Genomic DNA, 16,631 nt, shown 5'->3' on the forward strand with positions numbered 1-16,631 from the left:
ATTGCAATCTCCATGCTGTGTTCTTTCTTGCTACAGGTTTCTGGCATTTCAAGGTTGCTGCAGAACACAATAGAGGACTTGCCTTTGGAGAGTTCTGAACTGTTTGTTGCTAAAACAGATGACGCTATGCACACACTCAGGGACTGTCATGCAACACTTGGTTTATTAAGCATTTATACTCTGGTTTCCAAGAGGAAACTGTTTAGGCCCCAATCTTACTCCAGATCCTCTTTCCAACAGAGGTCATAGTATGCGTTCAAGAGAAGGTCAAGCCCTTCCCGACATAAGTAGCCATCTTAATCGGTGGGAGACCCTTCTCACGAGGCAGCTTCATCCTCCAAGCAATCATTTTGACTTCTTAGTCGAGGACAGCACACCAACTACATCTCCTCCCTGGATCGCACCTGTCCGGCTTTCAGTGTGCTTGGGAAAGCATCACCTCAGACAAGTGGGTGCTCAGCAGAGTGAAGGAGGGATATGTTCTCCAATTTACCTCCCTTCCTTTTCCCAACCCACCTTCCCCGTACCTTTTCAGTGACTCGTCTCACAAGACTGTTACTTCAAGAACGCCAGTCTCTTCTAGAATTGAGTGACAGAAGTTCCTTACCAACACAGAAGAAAAGGTTTCTATTCCTGGTACTTCATGGTCCCAAAGAGATCTGGTGGCCTTCACCCCGTTTTAGATCTAAGAAAGCTGAACCATTTCATCTTAAAAAAAAAAAAAAAAAATCAAGATCAGGCTGTTTACCCTCACTGCTTTTATCCCTTCCCTGGAGATTGGTATGCAGCACTCAGTTTACAAGACACTTACTTCCACGTTGCGATAAATTCCTAACAGGAAGTACCTTTGATTCTTAGCAGACATCAATCATTACCAGTATGCAATGCTTCCCTTCGAACTGTCATCAGCTCCAAGGGTCTTCAAGTGCATGGCAGTTGTAGCAGCCCATCTCTAGTGCTGGGGTGTTCAGATATTTTCTTACCATGATGATTGGCTAGTTCGTGGAGCATCAAGCGACCAGGTCCAAAACAGCATTCTAATCAGGCAGTTGTTCTCCCATCTGGGTCTGAAACTAAATTTGGACAAATCACAATTATAATCAACGCATATCCTTCATAGGAGCAGACTTTAATGCCAGGACAGCCAAGTTTTATCTTCCACATAAAAGATATCAGTCTTTAGCCTTCTTTTCCAAAACCCTGAATTCCTCCTACCCAATGACAACAGTGTATGCCTGCCTTCAGCTCTGGGCCACATGGCTTCATGCATGTACGTAACTCTGCATGCCAGAATTCACCTTACCTATCTGCAGGCCTGGCTCCATTCAATATATAGTCCTTCCCAGAACCCTCTGGACATACGGATTTGCGTACCTGCTGTGAGTGCTTCAGTCTATCGTTTGGTTGTTGGATCCCCACAATGAGTGCAAAATTATTCTATTCTTGTCCCCAGAACTGACTATGACTCTGATAACAGATGCATCTGCTGAAGGTTGGAGAGCCCATCTCGGTCAACTCTGGACACAAACTCTTTGGTCACTCCGGGAAGTTTCACTCCACATAGATGTGTAGAGCTACAAGCTATTCATTTGCCTACAAGATGTTTATGTCCACCATCGAGAACCAGGTGGTACAAGATTTTACATACAGCACCATCGCCATATTTTAGCTGAAGAAGCAGGGAGGTGGAAGATTGTCCCAACTGTGCCAGGAGGCTATGCTCCTATGGAATTTATGCATTCATCATGATGTTTCCCTAGAGGCCTTTCACCATCCAGGATTAAGAAACACACTTGCAGATTCCTTCATAGACCAACATAAGTGGTCAATCAGGAAAGATGTTCTCTTCCAGATTTTTTCACCAGTAACACATTTGTTTGTAACCAACCTGAACAACAAGTGTATGAGATTTTGCTTCAGGATGGGCTGCAACCCAGATTCCATCACAGATTCTGTTCTTTTTCCATGGTCCAGTTGTCTTCTATGTGCATTCCCTTCAATTTCTCTTATTCCGAGAGTATTCAGAAAACTGAAAAGTAACTTCAGTCTTGATGCACCAGCATGTCCAAGTTAGCATTGGTTCACAGCCCTTCATCAGCTCTCTGTTTGACCTCCGTTAACTTTGCCTCTAGTTGAGGATCTGTTGTCTCAGAACCAAGGTAAGTCTCTACATCCAAACCTCCAATCTCTCAATCTCATGACATGGATGATCTCTGGTTGAATTCTCATGAGAAATTGTGCTCTTAAGAGGTTCAGACCATCTTTGTGAACAGCAAAAAGGAATTCACTAGAGCCACATATGCAGGAAAATGGAAGAGGTTTTTGATTTGGGCACAATCTTAACATTTATCACCCTTCACACAGAGGCTACATATGTACTGGAGTACTTGTTGCCCCAAAATGGTCAGGCTTTCAGTTAGTTCTGTGAGAGTTCGCCTGCTTCTGTTTCTTCACTATATCCACCAGTAGATGGGGGTTCCATTTTCTCTAACCCTCTCATTTCCTGCTTTTAGAATCATAGAATCATAGAATATTAGGGTTGGAAGGGACCTCAAGAGGTCATCTAGTCCAATCCCCTGCTCAAAGCAGGACCAATACCCAACTAAATCATCCCAGCCAGGACTTTGTCAAGCCTGACCTTAAAAACTTCAAAGGAAGGAGATTCCACCACCTCCCTAGGCAACGCATTCCAGTGCTTCACCACCCTCCTAGTGAAAAAGTTTTTCCTAATATCCAACCTAAACCTCTCCCACTGCAAGTTGAGACCATTACTCCTTGTCCTGTCATCTGCTACCACTGAGAACAGTCTAGATCCATCCTCTTTGGAACCCCCTTTCAGGTAGTTGAAAGCAGCTATCAAATCCCCCCTCATTCTTCTCTTCTGCAGACTAAACAATCCCAGTTCCCTCAGCCTCTCCTCATAAGTCATGTGTTCCAGTCCCTTAATCATTTTTGTTGCCCTCCACTGAACGCTTTCCAATTTTTTCACATCCTTCTTGTAGAGTGGGGCCCACAACTGGACACAGTACTCCACATGAGGCCTCACCAGTGTCGGATAGAAGTGAATGATCACGTCCCTCGATCTGCAGGCAATGCCCCTACTTTTATACAGCCCAAAATGCCATTGGCCTTCTTGGCAACAAGGGCACACTGTTGACTCATATCCAGCTTCTCGTCCACTGTAACCCCTAGGTCCTTTTCTGCAGAACTGCTGCCTAGCCATTCGGTCCCTAGTCTGTAGCGGTGCATGGGATCCCTGAGCGCGGGGCCAGCAGCCGGGATCCCCCCTAGTTCTCCAGTAAAACGTTTAACCGATAGAATTTTAATCAGCTACATGAGTAGGATTTTTACATGCTATGTACATCCCTAGTAAACATCAGTTAAAAATTGTATGTTTGTTATAAAATTTAAAAAGTTTTTTAAATTAAGAAAACTGGGCATAGCAGTTTTCTGAAAGAACTTGTAATTCAGAAGCTATTTTGGTATTCTCAGTCCTTGCATAATAGAGATGACTGAACTAATCCATATGTGAATACAGCACTGTTCCTTAGTATGCCAAGGAAAGTTACCAAAGAGTTGCGGAAATACGCCTTCAGAAGAAAAATGTTTTGTACAAAGAGCCACAGCCTGTCTTCACTTCCAAGCCCAAGAACAGCTAGTGTTACAATCAACCAAACAGAAGCTTAAAGCATATGATGAAAAAAACAGCAATAAAATTTCTCTTACTGTATATTGCTTCGGTCAGAAGTGCATTCACCAATCCAGAATCTGGATTGATAGAGGAGCTCTGCTTACTGGCACATGCACAGAGGCAGCTTTTTGACATTCCCCCTTCCCCCCTTTTCCTTCCCCAGCTGGAAAGATTCCTGCTGAGGGGTGCTAGTCTAGTGGCATGGGCTGGGAGGCATCTTCAAAGTTTTTGTGAATAATACTGGAAAACCTTAGGGTACAATTCTTGCCCCACTAAAGGCAAGGAAAGCTTTTCATTGACTAAAGTGGGGGCAGGATTTCAGTTTAGTCTTGTTTAAAGTAATGGGGAGAGCAGCTGGCTTGGACATAATTTTTTTGAAAGGTCTATTCAGTGTTTACCCTCCTATGCCTGATCCTGTACCTGTACGAGATCTCAGTCTAGTCCTCTCCAAATTCATAAGCCCCTACCCCCCTTCCCCCCTTGAGTCTCTGGCTACCACCTCATTACCGTTACAGTGTATGAAAGTAGCCTTTCTGGTGGCAGTCACTTCTGCTAAGAGGGTTGTAGAACATCATCATTTTCTTGCTGATCCTCTTTTCATGGACTTCCATTAAGACAGTTTCCTTTAGATCACACCCTAAGATCGTGTCAGATTTCCATTTGAGTCAATCTATTCATTTGCCAGAGTTTTTCCTGAAACCTCTCTTTTAAAGCTGAGAACACTTTGTACATTGGATGTTCGTAGAGCTTTGGTGTTCTACTTGGATTTCACTAGAGTTCTCCCAGGCTTTTCACAGCTTATGCTGAGCAAGTTAAGGGTTAATCAGTGTCAACTGAGTGAATCTCACATTGCATTTTTGACTGCATTAAGTTCTACTGCAATCTTGCTGAAGTCTCTCCTCCACCAGGAATGACTTCACTCCATGTCTACTTCATCAACATTTCTGAGCAGTGTTGCATTTGCTGATGTCTACAAGGCAGCAATGTGGTTGTCTGTCCATATTTTTTGTGCTCATTACACCATCTCTCAAGCATCTCGTGACAATGCCAACTTTGGCAAGCCAATGTTGCAATCTCTGTTCAGATTATCTGAAGTCCCTCCACCTGTAAGGGAACTGCTTATGCATCACCTGTAGTGGAATGTATATGTGCACAATCACACAAAAGAGAAAAAACAATTCTTCTTTGAGATGTGTTGTGCACATATACATTCTAGGACCCTGCCACTTTCTCTGTTACTTTGGACATTCTGTTCCTTCACATTGTTGTACAAAGAGGGAGGCAGTAGCCATACCTGTTTCATGCCCTCACCCTAGAGCACGAGGAGAGCAGAGCACGTGCTCCACCTGGTGATACTCCTCACAAAAGTCTGACTCGAGTGCACTGGGTGCACAAACACATGCAGTGTATATAGGCACAATACATTTAAAAAAACAACAGTTACTGTACTGGTAAGCTACCATATTTTTTTTTTGGATGGTGAGATTGTGCACTATATAAGCCATTTACATCATTTAGTTTATCTGCATGCTGTAAAACTAATTATTTTAACTGATATTTGATAGCTACTTCTCATCTGGGAGATGATAGCTATCTAATAACTTCATAATTAATAAAGCCATTTCATATGTGAAAGGGAATTTTTTATAGTATAATAGGCTTTTTTAAAGATGTATATGTACTCTTGTGACAGAAACCCTTATTTATTACCAAATATAACATTCTCCTGTACCTAGTTTCATTCAGCACTCTGAAGACCCAATTGTATTGATATTCTATATTGGATGTAGAAAATAAGCAAACTAATTTTTAGGGAATTTCCTTTAATATTGTGTACTTTTTTTTTTTTTAAGGTTGAGTGACCCATGCTCAAGCAGATGGGATGAAAGAAGTTTGTCCCAGCGATCAAGGTCTTGGTCACATAATGGCTATTCTGATCTCAGTACCCTGAGGTATACCAGCCACCACAAAAAGCACCGAAAAGAGAAAAAGAAGACAAAACACAGAAAGAAAGCCAAAAAGCAAAAGCATTTCAAGAAACATAAACAAACTAAAAAAAAGAGACCCTCACCCTCATCAGAGGTAGAATCCTCTCGTTCTTCTATCAGGAGGACAAAGTCATCTCGGGATCGTGAGAGGAGGTCTCCTTCCTCATTATCTTCTAGACGCTCATCCAGAAGAGACTGGTCTAAATCTGACAAAGATGACCGGAGTTCATCAACTCTGTCAAGCAGAGACTCTCGATCATATTACAGGTCCAGGTGTAGATCCAGATCTAGATCAAGATCAAGGTCTTATTCCAGAAGAAGTTCTAGATCAAGAACAGCATCTAAACTGTCTCATTCTCGAAGCAGATCAAGATCTAGCACTAACTCCAGGCACCACAGGACAGTTTCAAATTCACCACGAAATACTACGGCAGAATTGAATGAAAATAAGCCAAACAAGACTGAACCTGTAAGAGCAGTAATACCACAGAGTGATAAAGTTGTAGTACAGCCTGTTGTAGCTGAAAATATTCCAGTTATACCTTTAAGTGACAGTCCTCCACCTTCTAGGTGGAAACCTGGACAAAAGCCCTGGAAACCATCCTATGAGCGAATTCAGGAAATGAAAGCTAAAACAACCCATGTAATGCCTACCCAAAGTAGCTACAATTTAACAAATATTAAAGAAGTTAATCCTTCCTCCTCCTCCTCCTCCCGTAAGCGACAAAAGAGTTCAGATAGTGATCGAAGTGATTATTCAAGGTCTCATAGTGAGAGAAGTTCGGATAGTTGGCTAAGATCAAGGAGCAGGTCTTCCCGAAGCAGATCCTACTCTAGATCTTATTCAAGATCAAGGAGTCCATCTAGTTCAAGATCAAGATCTCGGTCAACTGGTAGATCTCAGTCACCAAATAGATACCGCAGTGACCAGTCAGGTTATAGTGGGTCATCATCTTATTACTCTCTTAGTGATGACGATAGACATGGAAGCAAAAGGAAATCTGAATCCAGTGAGCAAAATTTCCAATCATTGAAGAAAAGGCAAGAGAGTAGCTCTGAAAGTAGCACAGTTGTCAGGAAGAGTAAAGCCTATGATGAGTCTTCTCAAGGACGAAAAGAAAGTGAGAGAAGATCATCTTTAGACTTTTCTACAGATAGCGAGCATTCTGTTAAAATACAGCCAGTCCAGGAAAAAGGAGGACATTCTCAACCAGAAGGAGACAACCAGAAAGAGAATAAAAACAATTTGACTGCTGACAGAAGTGAGGAGAAATCTAAGTCTGAATGGGACAGTGACCATTCAAAAAAGAAATCTTCGAGGGAGAAAACTTCTGAACAGCATAGAAGTGGTTCAAAGACAAAAAGAAAGACTTATTCAGGCAGTAAATGGGACTCGGAATCTAATTCAGAAAGAGGCGAGACTAGAAATAGTAGAGAAGATTCTAGGCCCTCATCCAGTAAAGAGGAAGGTGAGGCCACATCAGGATCTGATACAGCGCTCAGTCTTACCAAAAGCAGGGTGAAAACTAAATCAAATTCTTCAGAAGGTTTTCTGGATTCTTCTGACCATACTTGGAAAACAAGCAAGCAACAGTCCTCCTCTTCTGCATCTGAGAAATCCCACTCCAGTTTGCCAAATATTAAAGGAAAGTCAAAAAAACACAAACATGGGTCCAAAAAGAACCTCAAAAAGTCACATTCCAAAAAAGCCAAAGAGAAATCAAAGGATAAAAAAGAGAAGAAGCATAAGGTTCAGAAACAAAAAGAGCTTTTTCACTGGCAGCCTCCACTGGAGTTTGGGGAGGAGGAAGATGAGGACATGAATGAAAAGCCTGTTACCAGAGATGATAAAAAACAAAAGCAACTTACCAGGGACAGTAAAGATAAAAACCAAAAAGCTTATGAAAACAACAAAATGTGCAAAGATAAAACTGGAAATGGTGAAAAGTCTTGTGAAGATGAGAACCTCTCAAATAAAAACACTACGTGCGATACATCGCCAGATCATAGTCACCTTAATAAAGACAACAGTGATCACAACTATTCAGCCAGTACATTAAATTCAGAAATAAATGTGGCTACTTCAAAGAAAGGTGTTAAACATAGTGAAGAAAGTAAACAAAATGGATCAGAGGATGTTATGCAGACAGATGATAACATGGAGATTTGTACTCCAGATCGTAACTCTCCTGGGAAGGTAGTTGTGGACGTTTTGTCTCCTGTCATCCTGAGTGCTAAATCTCAAAATTTAAATATTAATGCAAACAAAGATTTACAGAATGAGAACCCTGGACCAGATACAGCCAAACAAGGAAACCGTATTAAACAACTGATCAATGTTAAAGAAGTCAAAAAAATAGGAATACAAGACAGTAGCTCCGTCACCATGGTCGCTACTGTGGAAAACACTTTGAAAACTGAAATAACTGAAAATATACAAAGCAGTATGATAGATAATAAATGGAAACCGTTACAGGGTGTAGGTAATCTACAGTCTGCTACTACTAGTAGTGCTGCAGAAGTTACAAACAGTACGTCAGCACCTGACTCTAAGCCACAAGGTTTAAGAATAGAAATAAAAAGTAAAAATAAAGTGAGGCCCGGATCTCTGTTTGATGAAGTTAGAAAGACAGCACGGTTAAATCGGAGACCAAGGAACCAAGAGAGTTCAAGTGATGAACAGTCTCCTCCAAGTAGAGATGACAACAGCCAATCCAGGAGTCTAAGTAGGTCACGAAGTAAATCTGAATCTAAATCCAGACATCGAACAAGATCTCTATCCTACAGTCACTCAAGAAGTCGATCACGAAGTTCCACTTACTCATATAGGTTAGCAATTTGTTATGAATCTCTGTTTTAGTAATCTACAGTTTTACTTAAACAGTAAGCAAACAAATTTGAGATAAAAGTGCAAGTTCTGTGTTGACAGGATCTCTCATTTTCCAACAGTAATGTGCTAACTAGAAACTAGCAATATATCTCTTCGCTAATTTTCAGTAAAGCATTTTATTTTTCAAGTTTATTTTGAAGTGTTAATTCTGTTTCCGTCACTATTCATTTTAATAATAATTCAGTATATGCTTTTCAAAGTTGTTTATCAATTATAGATCAAGAAGCTATACAAGAAGCCGAAGCAGAGGATGGTACAGTAGAGATCGGTCAAGAAGTCGAAGTAGATCTTACCACACTTACAAGAGTCATAGGTAAGGATACGATTTTGTCAGGAAGGTCACAGAAGTCATGGATTCTGTGACTTCAATGGATGTCAGTGACATCTTTGGCTTCAGCCCTGCTGCAACAGCAGGGCTGGAACGTTTATCAGGCCCCTCTTCTCTTTCCCCACGCCCCTGGTCTGGAGTAGTGTGGCTTTCAGCTCTTTGCCCCCCTCTTGGAGTCTCGCGGCTGAAGCGGCTCTCAGCCCCACCCCCTGCAGCGGAGCTTGGGCTGTCAGTTCCCCACCCACCAGCAGGTCACAGGCTTCTGTGAATTTTTGTTTATTGCCCATGACCTGTCCATGACTTTGAAAAATTCCTGTGACAAAATCTTAACCTTAATCATAGGTAAGTTTCTGTGATCGAGATAAGAACGCCCTGAGTATGTGTTTATCACAAACTACAAATCAGACACATCCTAGTAAGTTAAATTACTTTTTTTGATGCTGAGTTGTAGCTATGCAAGTGCATCCTGGAAGCTATCTACTCTGAAATATGTATGCTTTTTAAGAATAGAAACAGACTGTAACTGCTTATTTTTGAAGAATATGTTTAAATGTCATGCAATGTGGACAAGGAATATCCAAGCAAGTCACTTAAAATTTTTTTCTAATTCAGTACTTGGTCTGAATTTAATGATTAAAATGTATTTCTTTGATTGTGTCACAGTCGAACTTATAGTAGAAGTCGATCCAGAAGCAGTTCATATGATCATCACGGTCGATCCAGGTATGGATTATGATACTACACAACCACTGGGAACAAAGTAATTTTTATAATGAGCAAATATATTAAGACAGTGATATTGTTCAAAGTACATCTTTATAGTAAGCCATAATATAGCAAACTTAATTTCCTGAAATTAAATCAGGTTGTTTTAAAAGAGGAAAAGAGCAATCAGAGTGTCCAGATATCACAGGCATGGGCATGGTATTAGGCCCTGAAAAGAATTTAATTGATTGGTGCCCTTTACTGCTGTTTTCTACTCTTTTGTCCTCCGTTTTAAATCCCCCCCAAATTTTTCTGTTGTTTATTTTACAAGAGTATGGTCAAGGAGGGAAGTCAAGGCTTGATATTCTTGATACTTTGTGCAAAATTTGTAGACAGGTTTGTAAAATACTTTATTTTGTTTTAAAATATATTGAATTATTTTTTAAAAGTAAACCACTTATTTGGGTAAACCACTGCGTTGTGAAGAAACTTTATACTCTTCCTGATAAACATTTTATTACATTTACAATTATTTTGGCTTATTTGCCAAATCTTTCAAGTAGTAATAGAAATGTAGCAACAAAAATCTTTCCTTATATAAATGTCATCACAAGAAACATCCGAAATTCTAATTTTTATCATTTTAGAAAAGAACTTTCCAAAGTCTTCAATTATTTTTTTCCTGTTAAAGTAGGTCATATACTTATGATAGTTACTATAGCAGAAGTCGAAGTAGAAGTCAGAGGAGTGACAGCTACCGCAGATCTCGAAGTTATGACAGACGGTCCAGGTACGTAATTTTTCAGTGCCACAACTTCATAAACTTAACTGTACACAATTAATTTCCTTAGGTGCTTTATTGGAAGTTTATAAGGAACAACCTTTCAACAGATGCAGTCTTTTTCAAGTATAAAATGTACTGTTACTAGCAAATTTGTTTTATGGTAAATTAAGAACCAGAAATATAAAAAGATAACACAAACACACACAATCCCTACTTCAAGAATTCCAAAGGAAAGAGGAGCACAGAGGAATTTAAGAGAAGAGATAAATCATTGTACTATTATATGTAATCCATTGTGTGTATGTGTGGGTATGTTCATCTCTACACATGCATATACATATTTTTTAAAAATCTGTCACTTAATTCCCATTGGCTAAATCAGGAATAGTAATTGCAGGATTTAAATTTAACCATGCTTGTGCTTAAACGCCATAGGTATAAAGGACTGAAAACTACCCTGAGTGTCAAGATTCTACTGGATGGTAGATCTTTTTTAGCTAGACCTCAATGTCAGTACAAAAAACTTGTGAATGGGAGATGAAAAATAACTATGCTAACAGGAATGACAATCGAAATGATGCTTCCTGCAATGTAATTACAGCTACAATTAAAGTAACTGTGAGTGTAATTACAGTTACACTTCTATAGACTTCGGCTACATTCTTCACAGTCCAATTGCTGTTAAAGGTGACATTCCTAGCACATGTTTAAAAAAGAACCGTTGTCTACAAGCCTAGTGCTTTGCTGGTATTGCTGTCTGTACAGTGTGGTCCATGGTATAAATTTGGGACTATATAGCACCCTCAATCCACAATGGAATTCCTTGGGAGGTTTGCACAAAGATCAAGGGTGGAATATGATCTTTTGGTAGTAACTTAAGTTTTAGTTGTTCTCTCAACCAGCATCACTTGGTGGGAAAATGTGTCAGTGTTTAGTATTATCACTGTTTCTCTTCTTTCTGCATTCTCCTTTCATTTTCATTCCCCAATTTTCTTGTTTCCTCTGTATTTCTCTACTTGTAACAATTCCGTTTCTAGCCTGTGGACATTACTCCCACCCCTTCCCCATCCCAACCATTGGTGACATAGGGCTTGTCTACACGGTGCAGTAATGCACACCAGTGAGGTATGAATTCTAACATTCACCAGTGTGTTGCATGCTAACTGGCCTGTGTAGACCCTGCTGGTGTGAGCTCAAAGTTTCCTACTGTGCACTAGAGAACTTTTAGTGCACATCAACAGGGTCTACCTCAGTCAGTTAGTGCACAACACTAGAATTGACACCCCACTGGTGTGCATTACCACACTGTTAAAGTTAAGTTTCATTATGCATTAATGTTGATATCCTCATGAGGATAATGGAGAGTGGGAAGTAGACCCCTCTGAATCATTGTTTCAGGCTGCCTGCAAACATCAGGAAGACAACATTGGATCAGGGTACATTTACTTGCATTTGGAAGGTTTTCTTCACAACCAAAAGGGCCAAAAAAGAACATCAAGCAAGTTGCATCCTGGCCACTGGCCAAGTATTCAACACTTCTGGTTTATACAGCCCGGAAGTGCCTATTCTCATTTTGATATGCTGATATTTCCAAAACCTAGTTTTATCATTTCAGGGGGCCCAGTCTTGCAAACCCCTACTCACTTGTTGATTTGATACTGCTCACATGAGGTAAGGGTTTTGCAGGATTAGGCCCTTGGAGAAAACACAAGTAAAAGAACTGTAAGGATCCATTCAAAAAGACTCTGCCTGTTCAGCCTGTGCTAGCTCACTGAACTGAAGCAAAACAAAATATATTTTTTAGTTCTGCTTCCAAAATTTAGTTACTGTGCATGATATCCTGGCCACACTGAAGTTAATGGCAAATGCCCTGTTGACCTCACCGCAAACAGGATTTCACTGTGGAAATTTAGCAACGTTTTGGATGTAACAAATAGGCTTAGAAATGATGAAGCTCTATCAAAATGATCACATTTTCAATGGAATCATAGAAGATTAGAGTTGGAAGAGACCTCAGGAGGTCATCTAGTCCAACCCCCTGCTCAAAGCAGGACCAACCCCAACTAAATCATCCCAGCCAGGGTTTTGTCAAGCTGGGCCTTAAAAACCTCTAAGGATGGGGATTCTACCACCTCCTTAGGTAACCCATTCCAATGCTTCACCACCGTCCGAGTGAAATAGTGTTTCCTAATATCCAATCTCGACCTCCCCCACTCCAACTTGAGACCATTGCTCCTTGTTCTGTCATCTGCCACCACTGAGAACAGCCAAGCTCCATCCTCTTTGGAACCCCCCTTCAGATACTTGAAGGCTGCTATCAAATCTCCCCCTCGCTCTTGTTTTCTGCAGACTAAATAAGCCCAGTTCCTTCAGCCTCTCCTGGTAAGTCATGTGCCCCAGCCCCCTAATAATTTTTGTTGCCCTCCGCTGGACTCTCTAGTTTGTCCACATCCTTTCTGTAGTGGGGGCCCAAAACTGGATGCAGTATTCCAGATGTGGCCTCACGAGTGCCGAATAGAGGGGAATAATCACTTCCCTTGATCTACTGGCAGTCCTCCTACGAATGCAGTCCAATATGCCGCTAGCCTTCTTGAACACAGGGCACTTGTTTTGACTCGTATCCAGCTTCTCATCCACTGTAATCCCCAGGTCCTTTTCTGAAGAACTGCCGCGTAGCCAGTCAGTCCCCAGCCTGTAACAGTGCATGTGATTCTTCTGTCCTAAGTGCAGGACTCTGCACTTGTCCTTTGTGGAACTTCATCAGATTTCTTTTGGCCCAATCCTCTAATTTGCCTACGTCCCTCTGTATCCTATCCCTACCTTCCCCCGTATCTATCACTCCTCCCAGTTTAGTGTAATTTGCAAACTTGCTGAGGGTGCAATCCATCCTATCATCCAGATCATTAATTAAAATGTTGAACAAAACAGGCCCCAGTACCAACCCATGGGACACTTCGCTTGATACCAGCTGCCAACTAGACATCGAGCCGTTGATCACTACCTGTTGAGCCCAACAATCTAGCCAGGTTTCTATCCACCTTATAGTCCGTTCATCCAATCCATACTTTTGTAACTTGCTGGCAAGAATACTGTGGGAGACCATATCAAAAGCTTTGCTAAAGTCAAGATCTATCATGTCCACCTCTTTCCCCATATCCACAGAGCTAATTATCTCATCATAGAAGGCAATCAGGTTGGTCAGGCATGACTTGCCCTTGGTGAATCCATGTTGACTGTTCCTGATCACCTTCCTCTCCTCCAAGTGCTTCAGAATGGATATACATTGTGTTCCTGTAGAAGTTTCCAGAGATATTTTTTTCTCCTCACCTACACTCATCTCCTAAGATTTGGATTGCCACAGTTTTGAACTTGAAACAAAAAGATTGAAATCTGATTTGTAAGGAGTTTTAATCTTTTTTCTTTTCTTTTTTTTTAAATTGTAGGTCTTATGGCTCTGACAGTGAAAGTGATCGCAGTTACTCTAACAACCGAAGCCCCAGTGAAAGCAGCAGATCTAGCTGAAAATGTCTCCTGAGCAATGTAGATTGTATTTAGTAATTCTATGTAAATGTTGTAATACCTTTGTTCTGTCAGTGTCACAAGTGAAAGTGAAGGATGTTTACTGAGTGAGGTGAAACTTCCTTATTAGCAGTGGATTCATTTGACTGGCTGCATTGAGGAATGGACATTTTGAGCACAACTCACTAAGGTTTTGGGTTTTTTCCCTTATGTCAAATGCTACTGTAACAAACTATGAAGACTAACTTTATTTGATTGAATCACATTTTCCAAGCCATGAAATTACATTTATATACATTTGCTGTTATTCCTTTTCTGAGTGCAGCAATCTGTACTGTCTCAAAATATCCCTATAAATACCGGAGGGCTCTCAGCCTATTATTTTGAAATAAATGCTGATAACTATAAAACTTTGAAGAAAAATATTTGTAAAGGCTGCCATCTGTATATTTTATTAAAATGCTAATTTTTAAAAGCTGGCTGTCAGTTCAGTGGTGTCTTGTACATACTTCTTATAAACCATAGATTTGATTAACAGTAGCAAGGTGATGAAAACAGACTGCCACACTGTCTTAACACTCAACCCGTTTGTACCTTGCTATTGCAGAGGTATGAGGAAACGGGTGAGATATTGTATACCATGCCGATTGTAATAATTAGGCACAATGTGCAAAGAAAAGGGTGATGAATCAGAGTTCATTCTTAATATCCAACTTGTTGTCTAAGAACTTAAATGTTTTTAAGTGATTTTCTTTGTGATAATTAGCCCAATGTTTAAGACCCCAGGAAAAAAATTGCTTCTAGGCAGTCCTATTTCAATTCATGCTGCTGTGCGTGGAGCACATCAGTTTGTCTTTGAAGTTGAACATTATAAATCTTTGAGTCACATTACGAGTCCATGAAAATAGACATGAAAATTAGTTTTGACAGATTAAATCATAATGGCCCATTCCAAAATGTTTGTGGGTAAAACATTGTCTTCTAAGTTAGGATGTATCTCTTCTATCTTCGGGAGATATCATTGTGTGGTTCTTGGACTATTTATTAATCTGTAATATGGCATTGCTATAAAAGTGATATGCTTAATAAAAAGTATCCACAGTACTTTGGAAGTTTAATACCAAAAGTAAGTCCACATTATGGACAAGTGGTTTGCAAAAGTTATGTTGAATAATTTTTGCGAAACTCTGGTTCAACTGATTTAAAATTACTTGTAAATAAATACATTTTTCATTGTTTAAGAATTTGTATACTAAGAAATGATTTTTTTTATTGAAATGGCAGTAATAAACTCTGGGTTTATAATGGAAAAGCTGACAAATATAGCTTTAGCAGTGCTAATGAGTACTGCAATGTACTATAGTAGCTTGCTTTATTAACTTTCTGTAATATTTTGAGATTGTTTACTTTTCTCAAATGTTTTGCAATAGTGAAAATTATTTTTTTTTATCTCATCAGGAGCTTTGAACTGTAAAAAGTTGTCTTTTTTTCTTAGTTAATACAATAATTTTTGATAGTATTAAATTACTAAAAATTAGTCTTCAGGCGCTCAACTGAAACATGCAAAGGAAATTCAAAAAGAAGCTTGAAAATTGAATGTCATACTCCACTTACCCTCTGTGCATAGATAAGAGGGGGCATTTAGTTTGCAAGGTCCTGGGATACCTAGAACTGAACTAATTGAGATCTGAATATCCAGTTTTCAAACATAGGTTCAAATGAGGTTCTTAATCCCAAAAGTTAAGATTAAGCCCTTCTAACACTTATGGTAGCTTTAAAAGAAAAAGCACACCCACAGTCTTTTAAATCCATATTTTGTAAGTTCTTGAAATATACATTCAACTGAAGCTAAAAATAGTTGTGTTCTAGCAGGTCATGCAGGTTTACAGAAATTTTTCTAATAAAGTTGCAACCTGCTAATCAGAATCATGAATGAATATGTCATTGCTAATTCAAAACAACAACGTTATTTGGTGCAGATCCATCATTTTAAATGCAAAAGTAAGTGAATATGTCACCTTATTTGCAAGGGATTAATTCATATTAAATTTTCACTTTATTTTGAGTGCTAAACATGAAATAAGGCATCCAAAATCTTAAACACTGCCATATCACATGGGGTAAAAACAAAAAGTGTTCCCAGGCTATAACTTTTGTCACGTTTCACGCTAGAGTTGACTTTTAAAGCTAGAAAAACGGGGTGCAGTAGAAATACTGTCAACTAATAATTATACCAGTCCAAAGCATACTGCTAGAACGTTATATTTTTATGGTTCACATCAGCAATTGTCAGCTTTATAAAGGGATTCACTCTGTATTTTAGGATTTTTATTTTAAATATGGTATTATGTCGAATTGTCCTAATAGAAAATGCACTATTGAGCGTTTTTATAATGTTCTGTTTACTTACTGCAAATTTGTTATTCAGAAGCAGGTGGTGGTCAAAAATATCAATAGAATTTTTGTACATATATGCAAACACTGATTTCTTTACATTTGAAAAAATTCCTCTAGTACTTAAGAGGGGAACTTAAAGAAATTAAACGTATACTTCAAGTTCTATATCCATCTGTGTGGTTTTTTCTCTCTAAAAGACTACAAGTTGTCTTTTCTCTTCCTGATCTATATAGGAAAGGATTCTTACATCTGTGTAGTGAATTTACATAATAACTGCATGAGGAACAAATATTTTGAAAAGTTTTGAAGTGAGGAAGTGGTCAGTCACC

General features: G+C 39.5%; 1 protein-coding gene across 12 annotated transcripts in view; it reads left to right on the top strand.

Moving 5' to 3' along the window:
• NKTR (natural killer cell triggering receptor) overlaps positions 1–14,380 on the top strand; it is an 80,169-nt gene extending 65,789 nt beyond the window's left edge. For 10 of the 12 annotated variants that reach the window (XM_073334786.2, XM_073334787.2, XM_073334788.2 and 7 more), the window contains 5 exons: positions 5,545–8,508; positions 8,787–8,882; positions 9,561–9,620; positions 10,294–10,392; positions 13,830–14,380. In XM_073334786.2, coding sequence (XP_073190887.1) covers positions 5,545–8,508; positions 8,787–8,882; positions 9,561–9,620; positions 10,294–10,392; positions 13,830–13,908 — 3,298 coding nt within the window. In that variant the 3' untranslated portion in view covers positions 13,909–14,380. The remainder of the gene's footprint in view (positions 1–5,544; positions 8,509–8,786; positions 8,883–9,560; positions 9,621–10,293; positions 10,393–13,829) is intronic. The other 2 variants (XM_073334782.2, XM_073334783.2) reach the window with 1 other exon arrangement.
• Positions 14,381–16,631: the final 2,251 nt, after the last annotated feature.

The sequence above is a fragment of the Lepidochelys kempii genome, chromosome 2 (assembly GCF_965140285.1).
Source record: "Lepidochelys kempii isolate rLepKem1 chromosome 2, rLepKem1.hap1, whole genome shotgun sequence".
Lineage (NCBI taxonomy): Eukaryota > Metazoa > Chordata > Testudines > Cheloniidae > Lepidochelys > Lepidochelys kempii.